The sequence below is a fragment of the Miniopterus schreibersii genome, assembly GCF_964146895.1.
Source record: "Miniopterus schreibersii genome assembly, chromosome: 14".
Lineage (NCBI taxonomy): Eukaryota > Metazoa > Chordata > Mammalia > Chiroptera > Miniopteridae > Miniopterus > Miniopterus schreibersii.
Genome location: NC_138114.1, coordinates 1,991,145 through 2,017,444, shown reverse-complemented (window position 1 = coordinate 2,017,444; position 26,300 = coordinate 1,991,145). Strand labels below are relative to the sequence as shown.

The 26,300-nt window shown below is 37.2% G+C and overlaps 1 protein-coding gene across 13 annotated transcripts in view; it reads right to left on the bottom strand.

Annotated features, from left to right (window-relative positions):
- Positions 1-296: 296 nt before the first annotated feature.
- The window catches only part of CCSER2 (coiled-coil serine rich protein 2), a 203,316-nt gene continuing 177,312 nt past the window's right edge, over positions 297-26,300 (bottom strand). For 8 of the 13 annotated variants that reach the window (XM_081157345.1, XM_081157353.1, XM_081157351.1 and 5 more), the window contains one exon: positions 297-1,653. In XM_081157345.1, the coding sequence (XP_081013471.1) occupies positions 835-1,653 (819 nt within the window). In that variant the 3' untranslated portion in view covers positions 297-834. Of the gene's footprint in view, positions 1,654-8,556; positions 8,597-15,103; positions 15,189-26,300 lie in introns of all 13 variants that reach the window. The other 5 variants (XM_081157357.1, XM_081157347.1, XM_081157349.1 and 2 more) reach the window with 2 other exon arrangements.

The following is a 26,300-nucleotide window of genomic DNA, read 5'->3' as shown; positions in this document are numbered from 1 at the left end:
GAATCTGTAAGCCTATAGGGTTCAAAACTGAATTACCAGCAAAAGTCTAGCACCAGCATCTTATAAATGAATACACCTTTAGGTACATGTTTCAAGATGTATCCCAAGCTTTCCAAAATGTATCCATCATCCAAAACAAACACAACGGTGTATGTGTATAAAACAAGATGTTAAAGTAATATATAATTGGTTTATACATAATATGAAACATCTCCGCCTGGAGTATTTGATACATACACATTGAGAATAGCTTGCTGACCCTAACAAGGAAAATAAAACTTACACAGACTTCCCACTAAAGGCTTGATCTCCTTTATTCATCATACAGCTTTTGCATAGACCTTTTATTAAACATACAAATCACTGGCCAGAACTCTGCTTACAGACTAGCGCCTTCCATTATCACCAATTCTTTAGTTAGAGTAATAACCATATTCCCAAGATGGACAAGTGAAAAGGGTGAGGCTCTGAGAACTGCATTTAATACAGACCTTAAAAGGATTAAATACACAAAGCACATTCTTGCCTGCTACGTGAAATATTATGAATTTTCTGATGTGCAGAGTAATGGATAAGATCACCAGAGCCTTCTGTAGGCCTCTGATATGCGTAAGCAAACTTTTGTGTTTACCTGAGACAGATATACTCAAATGCTATGTACTTCAACCAGGATATGAAATGGAAGAGCCCAAACTAGTAGAAGCTTCCACATTTTAATGTTAAAGATTTGCAAGCTTTCAATGGAACCTCGATCACAGCAGCAAACTGCATGTAAAGCTATTACAAAACAGACTGCTTTTTAGAAAAACAAACTGGCAGGCGATGGCTATGCACTTAATGTATCTTTGGTTTAGGAAGACGAGAGTATCGATGAGAGGACAGACAATCCCCAGAATTCAAATTGCCATTTGGATTCTGCATGATTTCTTTTCTTTTTGTTAATGGCCTTGGGATGCTTGTCTTGGCCTGGAAGTTCTGGGGTTCTAGTCGGGGGTTGCTTATTTGTTTTTGTTTGAAAGATCCAGAAGGAGGGCGGAGCTTAGATGCTCTTGGATTTAGATTATTTGCAAGATTTGTTTGACTAGATGTTAGCTGAATTTTTGCTGAATTACATGGTGTGATTATTGGTGAGTTCTTACAAGTGGGAGTCCTACTTGGAGATGATTCAGAAACTGAAGGAGGTACCAAAGAATTCAAGATGGGTGTCTTAAAAAGCTGCAATGACTTGGGCTGAGAGGTGCAGTCCTCTGGTGAAGGCTGGTTTCTTCCAGCTTTCTCAGCCTGGCCTACTGCACTTGACTGGGTAAGTGATTGAGACGAAGTGGGTACAGCCTGCATGTCACTAACTGTATTATTTGCCAAATGATAAGACTCTTGAGCATCCATGGTCACGTTCAAGTCTGCTGCCAAAGGTGTACTCTTAGCCACATCCTTAGTGAGCTGTGGGCTTGAGGAAAAAGGCTGGTCTTCCAGACCACAGTTGCTTTCTTGCTGCAAGTCATGTGTAAAGCTTTCATCCAGGTATGCAGCACCCTGATGTGTGCCCTGGATTGTGCATTCACTGTGGTCCTCGATATGTTGCGATTTTATCAGTTTTCCCTGGGCGTGGTCTGTGGGTCTGGGAAGGCTGCTGGAAGGCTGTAGTACTTGAGGCTATTAAAATTAAAAACAACATTAGCAACAGCTCATTTTAGAAATGCCACCCAGAATTAATATAAGTTCCAATTTGGCTGTGGTAGTACTTACTATGTTTTAATATGAGATGTGAGGTTCTTTTAAATTAAAAAATAAAATTGCAACATTCAGCTGAATTCATGAGACACACTACAAGAATCATAATGCAAACAAAGAGTGATATAGGCAGTAAACACTGAACAAGATCCAAAGTCACACAGAAGAAAAGAAAAGTTTAAAGTGCTGATTTATTGTTGAAAAACGAAGTTCCTGTTTCAACTGATTCATTAAGTATTTAAAACTTTATATGTAAGAGCTTGAAAGAAGGATTTTCATGGCACTTTGGTTTAATCTCCATAAAGCATTCAGACAGTAACTGTGATCTTCACAATATTACCAATTTTTAAGATTTTGTTCAAAAGAAAAGCTGTATACCACTTTATCACACTTGACTACAGGGGGTATATATTTAAAAGTGTCAAGGTGCTGTACCTCTATGTAGAATTAAAATTACCAGCAAATAAGGTTTAGAATTAAGATGATATTCTCAGTTGATATGCACTTGTAATTAAATAAAAATCGGTCAATACACTTAGCTAATGCTAACCTACCTTTAATATTCTTGTTGAAAAGTTTCAGAATAAAATGTTTTCACACCTTATTTGTTCTGTCTCACTGCCATATGAGGGATCAACTAAGGTTCTGCTGTGGCTGAGATGTAGAAAACAGATTTACCTTGCCCAAGAGTGAACACCCACTTAATAGAATTAAATGATCAGCCTTTAGAATAATGGCTGAGATTAAAACAAATCTGAAATTGCCTGTAGGTTCAGAAGCCTACAATACTAAGGTTCTTAAGAGGCCAATGTGCCTTGCATGCACCTTTCTGGAGCTCATTGTGTGAATCAAGAAACATGCCACCTCTGTTACTTTTGTGCATTCATAAAGAAATATGAATCTTAAAGTTTTCTTTCAATTGCCCAAATAGTAGTTTACATGGGGCAGAGCCTACTGGTCATGTCCTGATACAGGGGTGGTTGCTATAAATGTACAAACACACACACACACACACACTCTTTCTCTCACTTTCTATTAAATAGTATGGGCTGAAAATATCAAAAAGTTTGACATAGGGCTTTGAAACATGAAATTAGAGGACCATTTTTTACTAATAAAATAACTTTTTAAAACTATGCTAATCCATAAACAAGTCTACAAGTATCTCTAACTTCTCGAACAGAAAGGATGAATCTATTTATGCTGCATTATTTGTTTTGCCACTTGTTTCACCTCCTTGAGCAGCACTGAGCAGCGGCGTCCAGGGTCAGCAATCGGGTTAGATTATGGCAGGGTTACCAGGGACTGAGAATGAAGTTCACTGATTCATGGAAGGATAGTTGGCCATGATGTTATAAGGCTGACTTGCTATTTGAAAAATAGTAAAATCAAGAAAAAGCCTACTCAAAATTAATCCATATAGAATATGTTATATTAAACTCTTATTTTAGAATGTTTAAGATAAATAAGCCATCTCAGTTTTTACTTCAAGTGAAATATCCTGGACTTTAAAGTCCATGGGCATTTTCACAAGAAATCACCATAGAGATGAGTAAACTGTCCTTCAAGAACGAAGGTCCTAAGAAAAGAAGAATGAAGCTAAAATCACCATGTAACTAATTCAAAACACTCTCCTTGGGGTTCCCTCGAAAAAATGGCCATGCCAAAGTGATCATACACTCTAGAAACATCAGAAAAACACAAAGCAGGACAATATTAGGAAACTAAAATCTACCAGAGAAAACAAAAAGCAATTGAATGGGTATTAGTTTTCCCTTTTCACCCTTAAAAACTAGTTTCAAGTTAAAAATCTTAAAGCAACTAAGACCTTTGAAAATAACAGTGACAATTTAAAAAATGACTTCATTGTAATATGTCTTCTGCCAGTAAGAAAAAGCTATTGGCTCACAGCATAAAAAGGAATGATTTTTCAAATTAAGAGAGAGTAATAAACTGATTAAGAAAACCAAATCTCCAGAAAAGGGGCATTGTGAAATGTAGATAAATTACCCATGTTCACTGTTCTGATCACTTATATTACCCCACTAACTACTATTTATCAGAGAACTAAATGGAAATACAGCAGATAACAGATGTGCTGCTTATGTTAAATGCAATGAAGCTCCACATCAAATATAAAAGAACTGGAAAAAATATGTTTTTGGTTTTTCTTGTCTTTATTTTTTTAATTTTTCAATTATAGTTGACATACAATTTATTTTCATTTTTTATTTTATTTTTGTTAAAAATATTACAGATGTCCCTTTTTCTCTCCAGTGACCCATTCCACCCTGTCCCACCCCCCAAAATAGGGTTTTAAAAATAAAATTTTGAGTCTTTTAACTGAGGAGTTAGATTGAACAGTTATATTTAAAAAGTATAAACTATTGCTTGATTTCATTAAATAAGTCAGTGGTTCCTGAATAATGACTAAATAATGTTGATTTTTTATTTTTACTAAAAGTGGTATGATACAATTTCCCTATCCTAAAATAAATGAATGTATTGCTTTATTGTTTAATTGAAACTAGTTTGAAAAATAATTCTACTACTGTGAAGAAAAAAGTCTCTTACATTTTGACGACTGCCAGGTTGGAGGGTGTTGGGGGACGGGTGGGAAGGGGCAGGGACTAAGCAGCACAAACTGGTAGGTAGAGAACAGCGATGGGGATGTACAGTACGGCACAGGCAACACAGGCAGTAACAGTCTACTAACTATGCATGGAGTCAGGCTTATCAGGGTGATCACTTTAAGTTATACAGATATCTAATCATTGAGTTGTACACCTGAACTTAATACAATATCGTGTGTCAACAGTAATTTAAAAAAAAAATAAAAATTGATGAATGAAAGAGGCTCTTGAAGAAGATCAAGATATGACTTTAGCAAGGACCAAGGAAGTGACTTGCTCCTGACATGTGGAGGATTGTGCAGAGCTGGTTACCCACCAAGGCCTGGACTGTCATTAATTACCTACTGGCAAGGTGAACAAGAGCTGCCTCTTAACATCTAGCAAGCAAAGATGAGATGTGTTCTGATACCTTGTTGCTTGCAGTACAATTTCCCCAAATTCTAAACATTCAACTATATTAATATAAAGGCAAAATGTTAACAATTCATCTTGCCCACTTTCACTACTGCTCCTATGCTCTCAGACAACTTTAGAATAAATTCTAAATATAAAAAGATCCCATATTCTCATGGATAATAAGACCAACAGGAAGAAATATTAAAGACCGTTCATTCATTTTTTAAAATGTCAAGGATGACAAATTTCAGAGGGAAGGCAAGGGTGGGGGATAGTGGAGGGGAGAGATTAATCAAAGAACTTAGATGCATATATTCATAACCTATGGACACAGACAATAGCATGAAGGGGGGGGAGGGGAGATGCCAGGTGGAGGGGATCAACGGGGGGGGGATACCTGTAATACTTTCAACAATAAAGATAAATTTTTTAAAAATGTCAATAATGCATCATGCATTATGAGGTGTAGGAAAGTGTGGAGCTGAATGAACACAATGCTATTCCTGTGGTTGAGAGGCATAGTGAGGGAGATAGCTAAACAAATGATGAGACCATGTCTCAAACAGAACAACACAGGGGGACAAAAACAAAACATAGGCCTGATCAGAGAAGTCACAGAGGGCATCCAAGAATTGCAAACATCTGAATTAAGTTTCAAGACGAGGAGTTTGCCAAGTAGACAGAAAGGGGACAACACTCAGTGTATAGAGGACTAGTGTAGGGCACAGAGGCAAACACACACACACACACACACACACACACACACACACACACACACACACACAAAACCAAAAAACCATGGTATGTTCTAGTAACTTCAAACCGTTAGGCTGTATTTGGAGAGCACAGTACTGGTGAAAAGTGTAGCAAGGGTCAGCTCATAAAGGAAATCATGTCAGGCTAAGTAGGTCTGACTTGTGCAGCAGGTAATGGGGACACTGATGAATTTTAAGCAGCAGAATCATTAAGATCCAATGTGTATTTTACAATGCACACTAGCAGAATCAATGAGGAATGTGAGGGGTGGGGATGCAATTGCAAGCAGAACAGCCAGGTAGGTAGTATGCTGACTGCTAGCAGCCAGGTGATAAACTATAAGGGTCTAAAATTAGGGTAGTGAAAGGAAAACAGGAAAGGATTGAAAGAGATTTTGAAGGTGGGACAGGTAAGTGGCTGTTCAGGAGGAATTTAAGATGAGTTCCAGGTTTCTGGCTTTGGAGATGCAAGATGAAGTACTGCCTCTGGGGAAGTTGCCCACTCATTCCACAGCCTCTGCAACCCCTAAGACTCAGGGCAAAAGGAACCCTCACTACTGGGGGACTTCAGGAAACTCCCATAGTCACAATAAGTAGAGCTCTATTACTTGATCCTTGCACCTTGTAGAAGGGTTGGTTACTGAAACTTTAAAATGTGGGCCCATCCCTAGACTTAAAGAGCTAAGTGCTGCTAACTGGACTCAGTAACTTTCAGTCTTTCTTTAGTTGGACGCACTATTCAGAAATGACAGTTACAAGCGTCAAGGTCAAGAGTGCTAGCGACAGGCACTGCTGGTTAATTAATTGTGCAAGGGACTGGCAGGCACCTTGCACTGATAATCTTAAATGTCTATCCTGGGATGCTCACATAGATAACGAGAGACTATATATCTATATATATTTATACACACACACACACACACACACACGTACATACACACAGGGGTGCGCAAAAGAGGTTTACAGTTGTGAGTACACGAAATAGAGTTAATAAAGTTATTGTAATAATCATAACCTGCGTGTCTCTCTTTCCATAAAACAAGTGCAAACCTACTGTTCCCCACCCCAGTATACACATACATATATATACACACACACATATATGTGCTAGAAAAATGAAAAGATTAATTAATGAATATCAGTGAGTGGTATATTCCAGAATTACTTCTTTGGTAATAAATTATCAAAATGATACTTCCATGTTGGGTTGATGATGCAGTGCTCATAATCAAATAAAAACAAGTTTTAAAAAACATTGATGAAAAAATCTTATAAAAAATGTTTACTGTAAATAAGTTCGGGGTTAGCTTAAAAAGGTCACGTTCAGAAGGGCAGCAGGAAAGACTACCTTGGAACCTGAACTTGGCACCTCTCACAATGGCCTACTAGCTAAGCCACAAATGTGTTTTAGTTGGGAGACTAGATACTTCTGGATAAAATGAGTCGGGAAAACTGTCTTAACAAGCATTCAGCTATTTTTCATTTCTAATTCTAATAATTAAATATATTTTGTTCTTCACATAAAATACTTATCATAGAGCCTCCTAGCACACCAAATATGCTCAATAAACGTTATCTATGATTTAGGTAAAAATGATGAATTTAAGCCATGGTCTTTTTGTAAGTAGGTCTTGGGGGGAAAAAAGGAAAGTTCTCTAGCAGTATAATAATAAATTAGTTGCTACAGAATAAGAGGTTTCAAGGCTCCAAATACATATCTCAATAATGCCGATCAGATCTAAATGTTTTAATCCACAGCAGGTATATGTGATATGACTCAGAAGGCAAGACACTTGAAGTCTAGCAAATTTATAGACGGCTATACAAGGGGCTAGTACAACAAAGTGTGCATCACTTAGCTCTTAGAGTCAGGCTGATTTGGGTTTTGAGTCCTGAGTCTATCACTTGCTGTGGGTAAGATACTGAGTAAATTATCTTACTGCTCTGAGGTAGTTTCATAATTTATAAAGGTGGATAGCCACACTATCTACACCACATCAAACAGCTGTAAGTAGTAAATGACACATGCATACAGAGTGCTTAGCCTAATGCCTGACAAATGACAAATACTTGAGAAACATTGTACTCTGGGCTGAGAACAGGGTTTCCCTTCTTTGCAAGGGTAGATAGCCAGGCTCCGATTATGCATATATGATCTCTAATTATCACAAGACCCTAGGTGAAAGGTCATGTTTTCTTTTGGTAAATAAGTAAGCTGAGGTTAAATAAACTTAAGTAACATGTACAAATTCACACACCTGGCAAATGGCAAAATGACAATTTGTACCCACAGAGAATTTTAAATGCAGTGCTAAAACTTTATTATTCTGTGCTATCTGGGTAATTCCAGTGAGTTCACAGACTTTCAGAACATGCAGCATAGACAGATGATTATTTTAAAAACTCATCAGGCGTATTCAATACCAATATTCAGGTACTGAATCATGCTCTATTTCTTTCTTAGCTGATCTATCCTATACAGGATAATTCTCAAACTCAAGCCACACTGTGGAGCAGTATTTCTGGGAAAAAGTGGTTTCAAGTGACCCACTTGAAAAAATACACTGAATACAAGGAAAGGTAAACTAGCACTCATCACTAAGAAACACTTCACCTTCACCGTTTCGTGCCACTTCAAAGATTTTTAGCATTACCGTAAGAAAAAAATACTCATATCAGTTTCCGTAAACTGTTCCAAAGTCACCAACAATAATAAAATTGCAGCTAGAAACATCAAATCCTGATAGAGTGAAAATATGTCAAAGTTTGTAGGATAGAAAGCAGGAGTGTTCTCAAGTGTAATAATGCTATTGCATAACAGAAACAGGAATTACCTAAAATTATTTTCTTGGTACATAAGAGTTTATTGTTATTATTAAATACATTTTAAAGGTTTAAAGAAAGATGAAAATGGTGCCATCTGTAACATGCCTGTAATTTCATGCAGGCTCTGACATGCATCATGCAAACTGGAAAAACAAAAAAAACAAAAAAATGATTATGAGGAAGGTGGTAGGAAAAAATCTGAAATTGTACTATACCACGCTTTGTCAGAGAAGTAATGGACTAACTTCTCAACTCCTTGCCAAAGGCATAATGGGAGAGCAGAGACAAGAAAAGACAGGACAATGGTGTCAGAGGCCACACACACATCAGGGAACTGCCATGATTTGGTAGCAGCCAACAGTATCTGCTCTGCCTTTGTTGTTGTTTTTCTAGGCATTTTTAATATATTTGTAGGAAATGAAAACACTTAAACAGATTTATACTTTCTTGCTAGTGTTATACTTTCTTGCAAGTTAATACAAATAAATATTTATATCCACAGAACAGTGTATATAAAAGTTCTCACACTTAAAAGGAATCAAAGAATTTTTTCCAAATAATCAAAAGAATTTTGACACAATTTAATATTCATACTCCAAAGATCTAAAAAGGTTTAGCTGCATGTAATCTCTTATGAAGAAAGTAGAAATTATTTTTTAATAATTTCAGAGTCTTCCACAGTATAAACTAAATGAAACTCAACATTTGTTAATTTACTTTTATGACTGCTGCTACATTAAGGACCAATAAAAGCATAATCTGATCTTCATGTTTGTCTTAAATATAATGTTCTAAATGATAAGTGAGGCTCCACACAGCACTGTAGAGATGGAAGACATGACTGGATCCCTAGTATAACTACAGTAGTCCCCCTTGTTTACAGTTTCAGGTACCTGCTGTCTCAGTTACTTGTTGTAATCAACCATGGTCTTAAATATTAAATGGAAAATTCCAGAAATAATTCATAAATTTTTAACTGCATGTTGTTCTGAGTAGTGATGAAATCTCATACCCCGCCCTCACTGGGGATGTAAATCATTCTTTGGACAGTAGCATATCCACACTGTGTATGCTACCTGCCAGTTATTAACTCAGGAGCCCTCCTGGTTTCAGATTCACTGTCACAGTGCCACAGTGATGGTGTTCAAGTCACCCTTAATTTATTTAATGATGGCCCCCAAGTGCAAGAGTAGTGCTGCTGATAATTCAAATATACCAGAGAAAAGATGGAAAGAGCTTCCTCTTTAAGATGAGAATAGTGTGTAGTGTGTATAAGGTTCTGTATTATCTGAGGATTCAGACACCCACCGGAGGTTTTGAAATGTATGCCCTGAAGATGAGAGGAGACTACTGTAATTATATGAATTCTGCTCTATAATTCATATAAACCCAATCATAGCTTCCAAGGTTTCTTGGGAATCAGGAATGCTCTTATTTCCTTATGCCTCAGAATGGTGCCTCTCACTCTCAGAGAACTTAGAAAGATACCTGATTTATACATATAAATTATAAACAAATTCTTAAATTCAATGGCTCTTCTAGTTGATCAAGTTAACTGCTTGTGTACAGATGATGTTTGCAGAATTGTGCACCTGAAACCTGTATAATTTTGTTAACCAGTGTTACCTCAATAATTCAATAAAAAGTTAAAAATTTCAGGAAAAACTCCAAAAACCATCAAAGTGAATAATAATGACTTAAGTAAATAGGGACATTTACTACACAGGCACCATCAGTATAAGATGCTCAATTTTAATATCTCTAAGACAGAACCACCAGTGTCTATCTAAAGGGTGAGGAGTAGTTCAGAAAACAAAACTAAGTAACATCATAATAGAACAAATTCCATTGGTATGACCAATATGCATGGTATATTTATCCAGAACAGGAGACTGCAGGCACCAGGTGCAGCAACAAATACAGTTAACGATCCCACAACCTGCAGAGCAGGTTGTTAGAACAGGCTTATACAGAAAACAGCAACTGCTGTGCTGCTCATAATTGCAAGGTGTTGAGAGAGAAACTAACCCATGCTTGGTTTTATGGGACAGCCTCCTGGACCATGAATTTGATGCATATTTCATCAATTAACCAATGACTACACTAAACACTTGAATTAGCTGCAAAATTGAACAAAGAACCATATTCTACATTAACCATACTTCAAAAAAATTAGCTTACTGTAAAACTGAATTGTTCAGTTTTTACTCAGTTATCCTGGTTTCCATTTCACTGGAAGATATTTTATTTTTATGAAAAGTCACTCCTAAAGCTAATTTCTCATTAAAACACTGAAACTTATGAATTCCTTATATATAAAATTAGTGGCATGGGGAAGCCAATCAGATGGAGCATGTTAATACACACCTTATGTTTCACAGTTCAACAATACACACCAGTGTCTCTAGAAAGGTGCAGCCTTTAATTAACATCTTTCTAGAAATCTACTTAGGTAGATTTCTGAGAGATGCTGACACTGATCTATACACAAGAATGGTCTGCACTGCAATAGTATCTCTGTTTAAAAGGAAAAAATGGAAACAATACCAATGCCCAACAAGAGGAAAAGATTAAAGTATATCCACATGATAATGTAATATCACAAAGCCCTTAAAATTATCATTTCAAGAAATATTCTATATAAGAAACATTCACATAATGATACTATGTGAAAAAAGCAAAACAAAAAATTAAGAAAATATGAGTGTCGCATGTCCTAAGAGAAAGTACTATTTTATGAATCTTTTATCTGAATGTTAAATATACACACAAATGTGTTGGGTTTTAAATGCACAGTTTCATTCAGTAAATACCATACTGGGTTGTAATGTTAACTGTTGCATATACAAAAAGTCTATGAAACACCTCCTGAAGGTTATAGAGAAGGTTGTAAGACAATGTAATCATTATTCCTAATGTAATTCTGCTGAAAACAGTTAGTTATTATTATATAAATTTAGAAACCAGGTAGTACTACAAAAAACTACTGGGCCATTAAGGTATAAACATGATTTATATTATTTTTGGTGTTTCAAAACAATTTTTTTCTTCCCATCTAAGTTATTGCACATGTAAGGTAAAAGTAGGTAAGATTTCTAAATTCTTTTAAACAAGGTGTTAAACAGCAAATTTTAAAAGTCGTATTAGGCATGTTAAGAAGTTGGTATTCATTTCAAAATAAACTTTTTGGAAAAGTTAAGTATTCCTAGAAACACATACTCTGGCAAGAAATGCTATTTGAGATTACCACTAAGGCTTTTTACTTCCCCAAAGTAATTATTTTTATTAAACTTTTCCACTGTGGGGTAAGTTAATCACTGTCTCTAATTTGACAGAGTTGGAAATTAGAAAGACTAAATCAATGCCAGTTAAGTCAATCTGGACAGAAGCTGAGGCGCCTATTGAAATAGGAAGACCCCACATGGAGATACTTTCTGCTAACCCAGAGAAAATTTTCATTTGATATTGGACGACAAGCATTCTCAAGTTGAGAGACTAGTGATATACTGGAGAGAAGAAATGTAAGTCAAGATGTTCTGAGAAAGGAAAAAAAAAATACTTAAAGACTAGGATTTTCCTTTAACTCCATTTTTCTAGTTATTCTTAAATTCAGCAAGGGCATTAGCCAGTGCGGCTTCCTGGAATGACTAGAGTTAAATACTCCCTGTAAACATGAGTTATTTCACTCTGCATATTGAGACCTGGCTGGCTATCATTTTTATGCTGGAAGGTCTACTATTTATTTATTTATTCATTTATTTATTTATTCATTTATTTATTTTAAATCCTCACCTGAGGACATGCTTAGAGAGAGGAAGGGGAGGAAGGGGTGGGAGAGAAACACTGATGTGAGAGGGAAACATCAATCATTTGCCTTCCAGATATGCCCCGACTGGGGATTGAACCCGCAATCCTGGTATGTGACCTGACCAGGAATCAAACTGGCAACCTTTCGGTGCCTAGGACGAAGCTCAACCAACTGAGCCAGTCTGGCCAGGCAAAGTCTACTATTGTTGTACATTAAAAAGAAAGCCAAGCCCGGTGGGCGTGGCTCAGTGGTTGAGTATTGACCTAGGATCCAGGAGATTGCTGCTGTTTGATTCCTGGTCAGGAATCAAAAACTGAAAAACTACTGGTCAGGGCACATGCCCGGGTTGTGGCTTGATCCCCAGTCGGGGGTGTGTAGGAAGCAACCGACAATGACTCCTCTCTCATCACTGATGTTTCTATCTCTCTCTCTCCCTCTCCCTTCCTCTCTCTGAAATCAATAAAAGAAAGCCAATAACAGATTGCCTTATGACGACTAATAGCCAACCCTACCTGGCTTCTACATTTAGAATTAAAGGAAGTTCACTTAAGTTGATGTTCAAGAGGGCATCAGAAAGAATGTTTCACTAACACTCTGGCTCTCTCTTACAGAATTAAAGTCTCCAAAAAATCAGCACTAGGAATCATATATTAACTAAATGTGGAGACAAATATTATTTCACTGAGTATGTTTAGTGTAGGAAAAGGAAAGAGCTGAAAAACTACTGGATTTACTCCCATAATTCCATACCCTTTTCTTTCTCTGTATTTTATCATAAAAAAATAATAATGATTTTACTGGTAAACTGCTTCAGCTGTTTTCAGGGTAAATTCAAAATAGTGCAATAGTTTACAACATATTTCTCCTCTAAAGGAACCTTCCAAGCTCAGCTGTCGAAAAGCTAAGAACAAGTCTAGCCATCACTTTCCTCAAACAGGGTCTTACAAGTCTCAATGATCAAGGACCAGGGCCAGTTCTCTCAGCTGCATTGGCCAAGAGAACTTGCCAAGGAAAAGACTCCAGTGTATATATACCATCTCCTAAGTGGCTAACACATCCAAACTCTGGACAACCAACTATTTCTTTTACTAACTTGGAGATGCAGATAAAGAAGGTTTGATCTAGAAAAGCTAGAAAGATAGGTCTTGATAGCAGTGTTGCAAAACAGTGCTCCTTCACAGCTGGAAATGAAAATGACAACTCAAACCCAATAGGAAAGGAGAAAGCAGCATTTGAAAATGGGAAGTCAATGATTCAGGGGAAGGACAAGAAAATTCTAAAGCTATAAAACTAGTGAAATGGATGTTTCTGAGAAACATGCTTTAAAAATGAATCTAAAACTATTTGCAATACAGAATAATTAACCTTAAATTTGAGTCCCATATTATAGCTAGCTGAGGGAAAGGAGAGTAGGGGAGAAGGGTGGGGGGGAAAGAATTGGGGCTAAAAGCAGGCTTCAGTAAATTCAAGTTAGGTGTGTTAATCTGAGGTCAATCTGTCAAACCATGCTGTCTACTGGCTACAAGCCCAAAATACACTCTCATTTGTTATAACTGCACTTGAAATTCAGATTAGTTCACTAGCAAATAGTGTAATTCCTTATGAATTAGAAACCTTTAAACAGAGGAGAAAAGAAAGCAATTTACTTGAAGACAAGAGAGGTAAAAAAGGAGGGTTTACAATAATGGTAGATGTAAGAGGAGGCGCGGGAGGAGGAATTTCCCTTCGCACAGCGTCCACTACACAAATTCACCTGCTACTAAATACCTGATATACAAGCCTACACAAACTCTCTATTCTGTTTATCTTTAAAACAAACAATGCAAAAAGGAAGGAAAGGAATAACAGCAAAAAATAAACTTCAAACACTGTCTCAAATTCATGTTGATAACTAATAATTTTAATTAAAAAAATAAATTTTTATTTGAATAAATCACATTTTTGAATTGCTTAAAGTTTTTCCCTTTTGGACCTTCAATACATCACATAGACAAGGATAATTTATGAAAAAACTGATACGAATCATAAATCAGCATAAATCTGTAGAGAAGGGAAAAAAGTGATTCTGATTGACAATATTTATATCTCTTTTTCATTAACATTAGCTTTTTTGGGTGACTTTTCAAAAAAGATAAAATATAACCAACTTACCAGATATACTTAAGTAAATAATATTTTTAAAAAACCAATATTTTGGAAAGCAGATTTAATGTAAACAATTTGTTTAAAAAGTCAAACAATTACTAAATCATTAGAAATGTTAGTAAACCATGCAGATTCAAAAGCCATTTTTTTGTACTTGTAAAGCAGCTGATAAATTATAGGACATATTAATTGTTAAAACCACCACTGAAAATCATTTAAAAGATTTTTCTTTTAGAAGACAGTGAAAAGTAATCAAAGACTTTTGATTAGGAAATATTTAAAGAAATGTGCAATGGTCTGGTAAGCCTGTTCCCTAAACAGTATGCATCTGTTCATTATACCACTGATAGCATATATTCCACGCCCCCACTAAAAACTCAGAGTAGTTGAATTCCACATGAAATCATTAGATATGTACGTGGAAATGAACACATCATTGTTTTGACAGTGTACATTTTTAACAAAACTAGGTAAAAACAATTTTTATTCACATATCTCAAGGTCATGAAAAAAATACAATGCATTAGAGACAGATGCAGGTCATTAGGTCTAGGGTCACTGGCAATAGGTTTTAACAGCTTTAGAATAAAATGAATTTCAGCTAGTTTTCTGAAGGCTCTAAGTGGAAGTCTATTTACATGCAGTCAGAGGAAGTGTTAATTGAGAAGAGAGCCCAGGAAGTGCTGGTTTAGCACATGCCTGCAGTCACTGAACAGGAGAGAAGGTGCTGGGAAAGGACAGATCATGCAGAAGGGAAATACCATGAAGGGGAAGACAGAGCAGGATAGGAGTGAGAGACACAGACTCACTCTGTCTGCAGTGCGGTGGAACAGTCCGTGGGATCCCCTGGAAGGAGCCCTGCCAAGGAGAGAAGGAGGGAGCAGAATACCCACCCTGTGTAGAGAGAGATGGGGTAGGGAGGTATAATAAAAAAGGGAACTGAGAAATAGAGAAACCAAAGTCATTTTTAAAAAAAACAACACACAATAGTGTTAATGAAAAGACAGGTTTCATTTTTTTTAAAAAATACTAAATTACACAACTATTTCATACCTATTTATTTTTCATATATTTTAAGAAAAAAATTATTTTCTTCTAATATTTGTAGTTAATGCATAAGGAAATATTCTTTCTGGCACACATTACATTTATCGTCATATATCTCTTTTTAAAGTAGCATATTCCAGTGTTGCAAAAAATGAAAGCACTTAAAAGGGAAGATAAACTGTAGGTATTAAACACACAGACAAAACATCAATTATAAATCAGGTGATAAAAAATTACCATACAAAAAATTTGTACTTCTTTTTAAATCATAGATTTTCACAGGATTAGCAGATAAAGCACATTAGCTAAAGACAGCAGAACCAACATATCACTAAGGAGACTCAGGATGCTGTGAGAGTGTATCAAAACCTTGACATGCAGGCCACAAGTTGTACATGTATGCTTTTTAATTTGATTAACTTGTGGCTTCTTAGTTTTACTTATTTTAATATAGATGATCAGAATTAAAATGCATCTGGAATGTCATTTACTTCAATTTCTTCACTTTCCAGATAAAACAGGGTCTTCAAGAAAGAATTTGTTCACGTCACACAAATAGAACCAGATTGGGTCTGGTGTCTCCCTGTTCCGAGCCTCCTCACTGACTGAAGTATATAAACTATTGATACACCATCATCAAGGAAAATGAGCTTGTAAATCATCATACCCAGTTCATTTGCAAACGAAAGTAGGCATAATTTTTCAGACCAATTAACTTGACATAGAAATGTTATTAGAAGATTACTAACAGAGTTTATCGGTGTTTACAGATTTCAAGGACATTGATCCAAATAAAAATTTGTTTGTCCCCCACTGTATCAATAACATTCCTGGCTTAGTTCAGTATAATCAGATACTTTAAATTTAAGAGCAATCCTACATTGCTCACTATAACATAAGAGATCCACTATAAAAAAAAAGATCCATTTTCTATGTTCATGAAAGGAAAAAGCAGCTATAAGTTGCTAAACAGACTATCCTAGTAAATAAAGGTCCTGTCTTTTTTAAAAAATTATTACACTTTCTCCACTAATTTAGCCATTGATGTTTATGAAAATAGCTTAGAAAGAATTTAATAGGGTGATGACCCCAGGTACTCTCCATAGATATTACCTGATAAAACTTTATTTTGCTGTTTCCTTAATGTTTTGGTCCAAAAGCTTTAGGCAAAACAAGTCCTCAACCAAGAAGGAGCACACACTCCCCTCCCCATGAGTTTCACCAGGGCCAGGGTCTACCCACTAGGCTGGGTAAAGGGACTTTCAGATAGGGATTCTGTACATGAGCTAAACCAGCAGTCACAGCCCTTCTCAAAGACGGGAGTTCTCTCTGGAGATCTGTGGAAACAGTACTCACTGGGAGTCAGGGGAACTGTGTTTTTCCTTGGATCTTCCACAAGCCCTACAGCCTCAAGAAAGCTACTGCTCTTCTGTGACCCTCAGTTTCTTTATTTGTAAGATACAAAGTTGGAATGTGCTGTAGACTGAGTATTTGTATCCCCCCAAAATTTCAAATGTTGAAACCTATTCCACCAGTGTGATAGTTTGAAGGTGAGGTCTTTGGGAAGTGATCAGGTCATAAGGGTAGAACCCTCATGAATGAGATTAGTATTCTAATTTCATATAAATAAAAGAAATTCCAGAGACCTCCCTGAGAACCAGAAATCTGGCCCTCACTAGACACTTGAATCTGCTGGTGTTTTAATCTTGGATTTCCCAGCCTCCAGAAGTGTCAGAAATAAACTTCTATTGTTTATCAGCCACCCAGTCTATGGTATTCTGTTACAGCTGCCTGAACAGACTAAGGCAGAATGGTTCATTTCTAAGAAAATTCTTAATTTTGTTTCTTATCATTCAGTTACTTAAATTTATCTGTCCTTATTTTCACTTGGCAAGAATCACTGCTATCCTTTCATTATATAACTCTCTTTTTATGGCATTTAAAACAATCAACTTTGTATTAAGCTGTCCCTCCTAATAAGTTATTAGTTCTTTGAAATACTGTAATTTAAGCAAAAGTATCTGTCACAATACGTATCCTAAATGTTCACCTTCTCTGCCTAACAGTCCCCAGCACACAGCAGACTCTAAATATCTGTTTACTGATTTAATGGAATTAAGTTACTGTGTTTATCTAAAGATGAAGCTGTAACATCCTTCAAGCCTGGACATATACTGCAAGCATTTAAGAATCTTAAAAACAAAAACAGTGACAACCCATTTTCACTCCCCCAAGATCAGCAAGTCATAATCTCTGAGATAGGCCTGGCCTTGTGAAATAATACATAAACAGCTCTGCCCACCATACCAATGGGCACCCATTATTAAGCTGATTGAATAGTTGTCATCTGAGTTTATGCCTAGAAAAGCAAAGAATGTTATTCATTTTATTTCTGACACTTAAGATGCCTTTTTCCACTTCCCTACATTTCAAACCCATTTCTAAAAGCTTTCCCCTATCCTACTCTTAATAACCATCACTGGTGTTTATAAGCACCCACGTGTCTTCTAGTGGACACCTGTCTCAGGGAATTCTTCTTCCTCTGTTCAGTGTGTTGATTTGGATATTTTTCTTATTCTTCTATTAAACATAGCTACCCTTAGAATAACAGCTTTTTCACTTTTCTTGTGTGACTTGTTGCTTCTTCCTCTTTTTTTTTAAACCCTCATCTGAGGATACTTTTTCCACTGCTTTTCAGAGAGAGTGGAAGGGAGAGAAAGAGAAAGAGAGAGAGAGAGAGAGAGAGAGAGAGAGAGAGAGAGAGAGAGAGAGAGAGAGAGAGAGAGAGAGAGAGAGAGAGAGAGAGAGAGAGAAACATCAGTGTGAGAGAGACAAACGACTGGTTGACTCCCGCATGCACCCCGACCTGGGCCGGGGATCAAGGCTGCAACCGAGGTAGTGAACCCGGGACCCTTCAGTCCACAGGCTGACACTCTAACCACTGAGTCAAACCAGCCAGGTGTGAACTATAGCTTCTTGATAAGCGACTTTCACAGAGTAGAAACAACATACTATGATTAAAATTTAATAGAAGGAGGACTCCCAGTACAGCACAGGATGGAACAGATACACTTTTCCTTTTTTCTCCTGAAAAGTATAGCTAAAAACCCTGGATATTATATATAAAACAAATATAAAACTCTGAAAGGTGATGCTAAGAAGACAGACCAATTAGGGGCATTTAAATCTGAGGAAGAACATGGTAGAAAATTCTGAGTTTTCTTTTTACCTAATGTATCCTGGATTAGGTGATGGAGAAGCCAGCACCCAGAAATGCCAATGCGCATAGACAAAAACAAAAGCAAAAAGGTCTCCAAAGGTGCTGCCAGGAAAGAGGTAGCCTAGTAATACACAAAGTTTATGCACAACAATTTGCTAAACACAATGAGAAAAACTGCGGCTCAGCCCCCATTCATATCAGAAAAGACCAATGGGGAAGCTTAGAATTCCACCCTCATCTGGCTCTAATGCTGTCTTTTATGGTTCTTAAGGTATATATAGCAAATGTTTAAAATATTTATAAATGGGGGAGAGGAAGGGACTTAAAAGAAAGTAAGGTTTCTATACTTAGTAGACTACATAAGTATTAATATATTATTAAAACAAAACAAAACAAAACAAAAAACAAATGGAGACCAGCCTTGAAAATTCCCTGGGCAGACAAAACCAGTTTGGTGTTATATATTAAAAAAACACACACCTTAATTTAGCTTTTTTGCAAGACTAGCTTGACCCAGGTCATTTCTTGCTTATGCCCCTGGAAATCATAAGTACAACCTGAAGTGTCTCCCAAGGCTGATATGAGGTAAGCACTGAAAATTCTAATATTATAGCCAATCAGTGTGAAGAGTAAGCAATCACTGCTGTCTCACTATACAAGCTGCTTTATAACAATATACCCCTGAGCTTCATCTCATGTTTTGGTTTGAATGCTCCTAGGTTGTTAACTATCTTTTTGGTGTTTGCATCATCAACTTTTACTGATTACTACCTTGGTGATTCATTGGTTTTACTTCTGTTCTTTCAGAACCTTTGACAATATATAACGTGATACCTAGACCAACTATAACATTTCCATGAAAAGACACACTTAAAACACAAAATATAAATCAAAATGCAATTCTAAAAGAGGTATAAGTAACATACAGAAAAGCAAAAAAGAAAAAAAGAAACAAACAGAAACAAAGGAAAAAGGTAACAATAAAATGGTAGACTGAAGCCCTAACATCAATATTACATTAAATATAAAGGATGTATAGACATCAATTAAAAGGAAGAGTGGATAAAAAAATCATGATCTAATTACATGTACAATTGATGAAATTCACCTTCAATATAATAATATATGCATTTTAAAGTTAAACATGAAAAAGATTTACCATGCAGGAGAGAGAAACAAATGGTGGCATAGATAACAGCTGTACCTGCCACCTCCCACAACCACATCAAAATTACAACTAAAATACAGAACCACCATCATTCAGAGCCTCCTGAAATCTAGGTGAACAGAAGTCCTACAACCAGGGAACTGAAGAAGCATCAAGACCGGTAGGAGGGGTGCGGACGCGGGCGGATCGGGACTGAATCCCGGAGACTGGGCCGCGGGTCCATACCCGGTGACATGGTTTAAACCCAGGAAGGATATCACGGCGGTGGTGGTTTCCCGGAGGAGTGAGGGGTCCCAGCTCCACATCGGGCTCCCTGGGAAGAGAAGTCTCCACAACCTTGGGCTGTGAAAACCAGTGGGGACCGTCCCTGTGGGACGTGGAGGGTGCTCGAGTCCCAGGCAGCTCCTCTTAAAGGGCCCGTGCACAGACTCAGATGTGCTCCCTCTGAGCTCCAGCGTTGGGCTGCAGCTTGAAAGGAACCTGGGACATTTGGGGAGAAACTAACTTGCCTGAAATTGGGGCGAGAGCTGGAGGGGCAGCTTTCTCCCAGGCAAAAGAGCTAGCAGAGGTCATTGCTCCTTTGGCGAGCCCTCTCCCCACACACAGTAGGCAGGCAGGAGCCACATTTGAATCTCCAGCACCTGACTGCACCTCTGGCACCGCCCCAGTGATTCCCGGAGGCCCTTCCCCTCCCCACCTGCAGGCTCATCTAAGCCATTTCCAGTGGCTTTTCTATGCAAGTGGCCTCTCAAGCCTCATGCTTAGGACTTTCCTAAAATCTCTCAAACAAGCAGCAGTGTGCCCCATAGGGTTTGATAAGTGGCCCCAGGCCTGGCACTACTGGCAGCCTGCATTGGTTCATAGCTTGGCCTCTCCTGGACACCTCCGAGCCCAGCACAAGTAGCAGCCATCTATGGTTTGCTGTGTAGCTCATGCTGGATGGCCCTGGGCAAGGCACTGGCAGAAGCTGACTTTGCACCTCCAGGGAGGCCCCAGAGACAGTGCACCTGGTGGTCAGGCTAGACCACGCTGGATTACAACCCTACCACATCCATGAGTGACACATTCAAGGGCGCACTTGGTGAACACCAAAGCTCCACTTAAGTAATTCCTGCTCCATGGGGGTTGTCTCCAGCACAGTAGCTGCAGATGGTCCTCACAGCCAATTGGCCTGCGAGTCAATTCCTCCCAGTGACACCAACAGCAACCAAGGCTCAATCAACTACAATTGGTCAGAGCACACAGCCGACACAGGGGAGCACATAGAAGGCCCAGCTTAGGTGACTGGGGAGGCTGAGCCACTGGACCCTACAGGACACCAACTACACAAAGCCACTCTACGAATTCCAGGAGACATAGCAGCTCTACCTAATACATAGAAACAAACACCTGGCAGCAGCCAAAATGTGGAGGCAAAGAAATATGTCACATAGGAAAAAACAGAAGAAATCTCTAGAAGACGAACTAAATGAAATGAAGCCAAGCAAGCTACTAGATACAGAGTTCAGAAGTATAGTTATAAGGATGCTCAAGAATATTAAGACTATTAAGAAAACAAGTGAGACCATCGATGGCATAATAAAGTACCAGTGAGAAATGAAGGCCACACAAACTGAAATGAAGAATAATTTACAGGGAATCAACAGTAGAGTAGAGGAAACTGAAAATCAGATCAGCAATTTGGAACATGAGGAAACAAAAAACACCCAATCAGAAGAGCAAAGAGAAAAAAGAATCCAGAAATATGACGATAGTATAAGGAGCCTCTGGCACAACTTCAAGAGGCCCAACATTTGCGTTGTGGGGATGATAGAAGGAAAAGAAAGAGAGCAAGAAAGTGAAAACCTATTGGAAAAAATAATGACAGAAAACTCTCCTACCTGGTGAAAGAAATAGACCTATGAGTCCAGGAAGCACAGAGAATCCCAAACAAGAGGAACCAAAAGAGGACCACACAGCAAGACACATCATAATTCAAATGCCAAAGGTTAAAGACAAAGAGAGAATCTTAAAAGCAGCAAGAGAAAAGCAGTTAGTTACCTACAAGGGAGCACCCATACGACTGTCAGCTGATTTCTCAACAGAAACTTTGCAGGCCAGAAGGGAGGGGCAAGAAATATTCAAAGTGATGAAGAGCAAGAACCTACAACCAAGATTACCCAACAAAGCTATCATTTAGAATTAAAGGTCAGATAAAGAGCTTCTTCAGACAAGAAAAAGCTAAAGGAGTTCATCACCACCAGACCAGTACTACGTGAAATGTTGAAGGGTCTTCTTTAAGAAGAAGTTAATGAACAAAGGAATCTCAGAAACTAAGTGGATCCAGAGACACTGACACACGCAACAGACGATCATATTTCAGAGGGAAGAGGGAAGAGGGGTGGAGGGTGGGAGGAGATTAACCAAAAAGTTATATCCATATATGCATAACCCATAGACATGTACAATGATGGGGTAAAGGCCTGGAAAGGGGGTGGGAGTGAGGTGGAGGGGGTCAATTGGGGGGAAAAATAGGATACCTATAGTGCTTTCAACAATAAAGATAAATTAAAAAAGTATATATACCATTCAGAAAAAATCAAAAGGAAGTAAGAGTGACTATATTAATATCTGATAAAGGATTCAGAATGATTTACCAGATACAAAGAGGGGCATTATAAAATGATAAAGGGTCAATATGCCAAGCAGACAAAGCAATCCTAAATGTGTGTGCACCGAACTACACATCAAACAAAACTGATAGAACTAGGAGAGTATCTAAATCCACAAACATAGCTGGCAAACACAGCAACACCTCTCTCAGCAATTGATGAAACTAAACAATCAAATCAGCAATGACACAGAATTCAAGCACATCATCAACAGTCAGAATCTAATCAACATTTATTGAACACTCCATCCAACAACAGCAAACTACAAATTCTTTCCAAGAGTTCACATAACATTTAGCAAAGAACAGATGGTACTCTAGGCCATAAAGCAAATCACAACAAACTTAAAAGAAATTAAGTTATACTCAACGAGTTCTCTGACCAGAACAGAATCAAATTAGAAATCAGTAACAGAAAGATGATAAAGTTCCATAAACTTGGATACTAAACAACATAATTCATGGGTCAAAGAACAAGACTTAAGGGAAATAATAATAAGAAAAAACACACCACTGAATACAAAAGAAAATACATAATATCAAAAGTTGTACAGTCCTAAGAGGGAAATTCATAGCATTACAGGCATACTTGAGAAACAAGAAAAATTTCAAGTAAACAATCAAACTTTATAAAGGATCTAGAAAAAGAACAACAAACAAAGCCCAAAGTGAATAGAAGGAACAAAATTAAAAAGAGCAGAAATAAACAAAACTGTCTAAAGAAACAATACAAAAGATCAATGAAACTGATAGCTGGTTCTTTGAAACGATAAGCAAGATTGACAAACCTTTAACCAGACTCATCAAGAGAAAGAGAGAGAGGACCTAAATAAAATCAGAAATGAAAGAGGAGAAATAACAACTGACACCAAAGAAATACAAAGGATTGTAAGAAAATATTACGAATGGCTACATGCCAACAAATTGGACAATCTGGATGAAGTACAGATTCCTAGAAACATACAATCTTTCAAAACTTAATCAGGATGAATCAAAGAACCTGAATAGATTACAACTAGTGAAAATGAAGCAGTAATAAAAAAAACTCCTCCCAACAAACAAAAGTGATGGACTGGATGGCTTCACAGGTGAATTTTACTAAACATTCAAAGAAGAATTAACACCTATTCTTCCCAAACTATTCCAAAAAATTCAAGAGCAGCGCAGACTCCCCAGCTCATTTTATGAGGCCAGCATTATCCCAACTCCAAAACCAGATAAAGACACTACAAAAAAGAAAATTATCGGCCAATATCCCTAATAAACGTAGATGCTAAAATCGTCAACAAAATGTTAGCAAACTGGATCCAGCAATACATTAAAATGATCATATATCATAATCAATTGGGATTTATTCCAAGGATGCAAATCAAAAAATATGATACACCACATAAACAAAATGAAGGATACAAATCACATGGTCATATAATAGACGCAGAAAAAGCACTTGATAAAATCCAACACCCATTTACATCATCCTCAAAGGGCAAAAACTACAAGCATTTCCCTTAAGATTAGGAACAAGACAGGATGTCCACTTTCACCACTCTTATTCAACATAGTGCTGGAAGTCCTAGCCGCAGCAATCAGACAGGAAGAAGAAATAAAAGGCACCCAAACTGGAAAGGAAGAAGTAAAAATGTCATTATTTGCAGATGACATGATATTGTATATAGAAAACCCTAAAGAGTCCACCAACTAGAGCTGATAAATGAATTAAGTATCAGGATACAAAATAAATATGCAGAAATAAGTTATATTTTTATATACCAATAATAAACTATCAGAAAGAGAAACAAAGAAAACAAAAAACAAACAAAAAACCTAAGATTACATTCAGCCAAGGATGTAAAAGCCTGTACTCAGAAAATTATGACACTGAAGAAAGAAATTGAAAAAATACAAATAAGGGGAAGCATATACCATGTTCATGGATAAGAAGAACTAACATAATTAAAATGCAATCCCAAAGCAATCTACAGATTCAACGCAATTCCTATCAAGGTACCAATGGCGTATTTCACAGAACTAGAACAAATATTCCAAAAATTTATATGGAACCACAAAAGACCAAGAATAGCAACAGAAATCTTGAGAAAACAAAAAAAAAACCCCAAAAAACAAAGTTGGAGGAATCACACTACTTGATATCAAACTATACTTCAAGTCCATAGTCATCAAAACAGCATGGTACTGGCAAAAAACCAGACATATAGATCAGTGGAATGGAATAGAGAGCCCAGAAATAAACCCATATAGTCTATTCAATAAGTGATGTTGGGAAAATTGAACAGATATGTGCAAAAAATGAAAATGGACCTTCTTACACCACACACAAGAATAAACTCAAAATGGATTAAAGACTTAAATGTTACACTTAAAACCATAAAAATCCTAGAAAAAACATAGGCAGTAAAATCTCAAACAATTCTTGCAGCAATATTTTTTCTGACATATCTCCTCATGAAAGGGAAACAAAAGAAAAAATGAACAAATGGGACTACATCAAACTAAAAGTTTTTACACAGCAAAGGAAGCCATTGACAAAATGAAAAGACAACCCACTGAATGAGAAAACATAATGGCTGATACATGAGATAAGGGCTTAATATCCAAAATTTATAATGAACTTTTAAAACTCAACACCAAAAACACAAACAATCCAATTAAGAACTGGGTAAAGGACCTGAATAGACACTTCTTCAAAGAGAGCATAGATAGCCAATAGGCATATGAAAGGATGCTCAATGTCCCTAATTATTGAGAGATATAAGTCAAAATCACAATGAGACATCACCTCACAGCTGTCAAAATGGTCATCATCAATAAATTTACAAACAGCAAGTGTGGGCGAGGATGTGGAGAAAAAAGAACTCTTGTGCACTATTGGGAATTCAGACTGGTGCAGTCACTGTGGAAAGCTGTATAGAGTTAATTCAGAAAATTAAAAATGGAACTGCCTTATGACCGAGTGATTCCACTTTTGGAAATATCTCCGAAGAAACCCAAAATACTAATTCGAAAGAATATATGCATCCCTATGTTCACTGCAGCATTATTTACAATAGCCAAGATTTGGAAGCAACTCAAGTGCCCATCAGGAGATGAGTGGATAAAAAAGCTGTGGTACATTTACACAATGGACTACTACTCAGCCTTAAAAAAGAAGAAAATCTTACCCTTTGGGACATCGTGGATGGACCTGGAGAGCATTATGCTAAGTGAAATAAGCCAGTCAGAGAAATACAAGTACCATATGATTTCACTTACAGTGGAATCTAATGAACAATATAAACTAACAAACAAAATAAAAATAGACTCATAGATACAGAGAACTGACTGACAGCTGTCAGAGGGGAGGGGCGTTGGGGGGCTGGGTGAAAAAAGTGAAGGGACTAAACAAAGAATAAAAACCCTCATAGACACTTATAACAGCATGGTGACTGTCAGAGGGAAAGGGGTGGGGGAGGTATCAGAGGGTAAATGGAGGATAAATGGTAATGGAAGGAGACCTGACTTGGTGTGGTGAACACACAATACAATACACAGATGATGTATATAGAATTGTACACACCTGAAACCTATGTAATTTTATTAACCAATGTCATCCCAATAAATTTAATAAAAATTTTTTAAAAGTTGCAGAACACAGTGAAAGCAGTGATAGAAACAAGAAATCTCAAATCATTAAGCTAAACTTCCACCTTAAGAAACTTGGAAAAATAGACCAAAATAAACTGAAAGTAAATAGAAAAAAGAATACAATAAGGAGCAGAAACTACTGAACACAGGAAAATAGAGGTAATTAAAGAAACAAAAAGTTGGTTCTTTGCCTGGCCAGCGTGGCTCAGGGGTTGAGCTTCCTTCCAGCTATGATCCAGGAGATCAAGGTTTGATTCCTGGTAAGGGCATGTGCCCAGG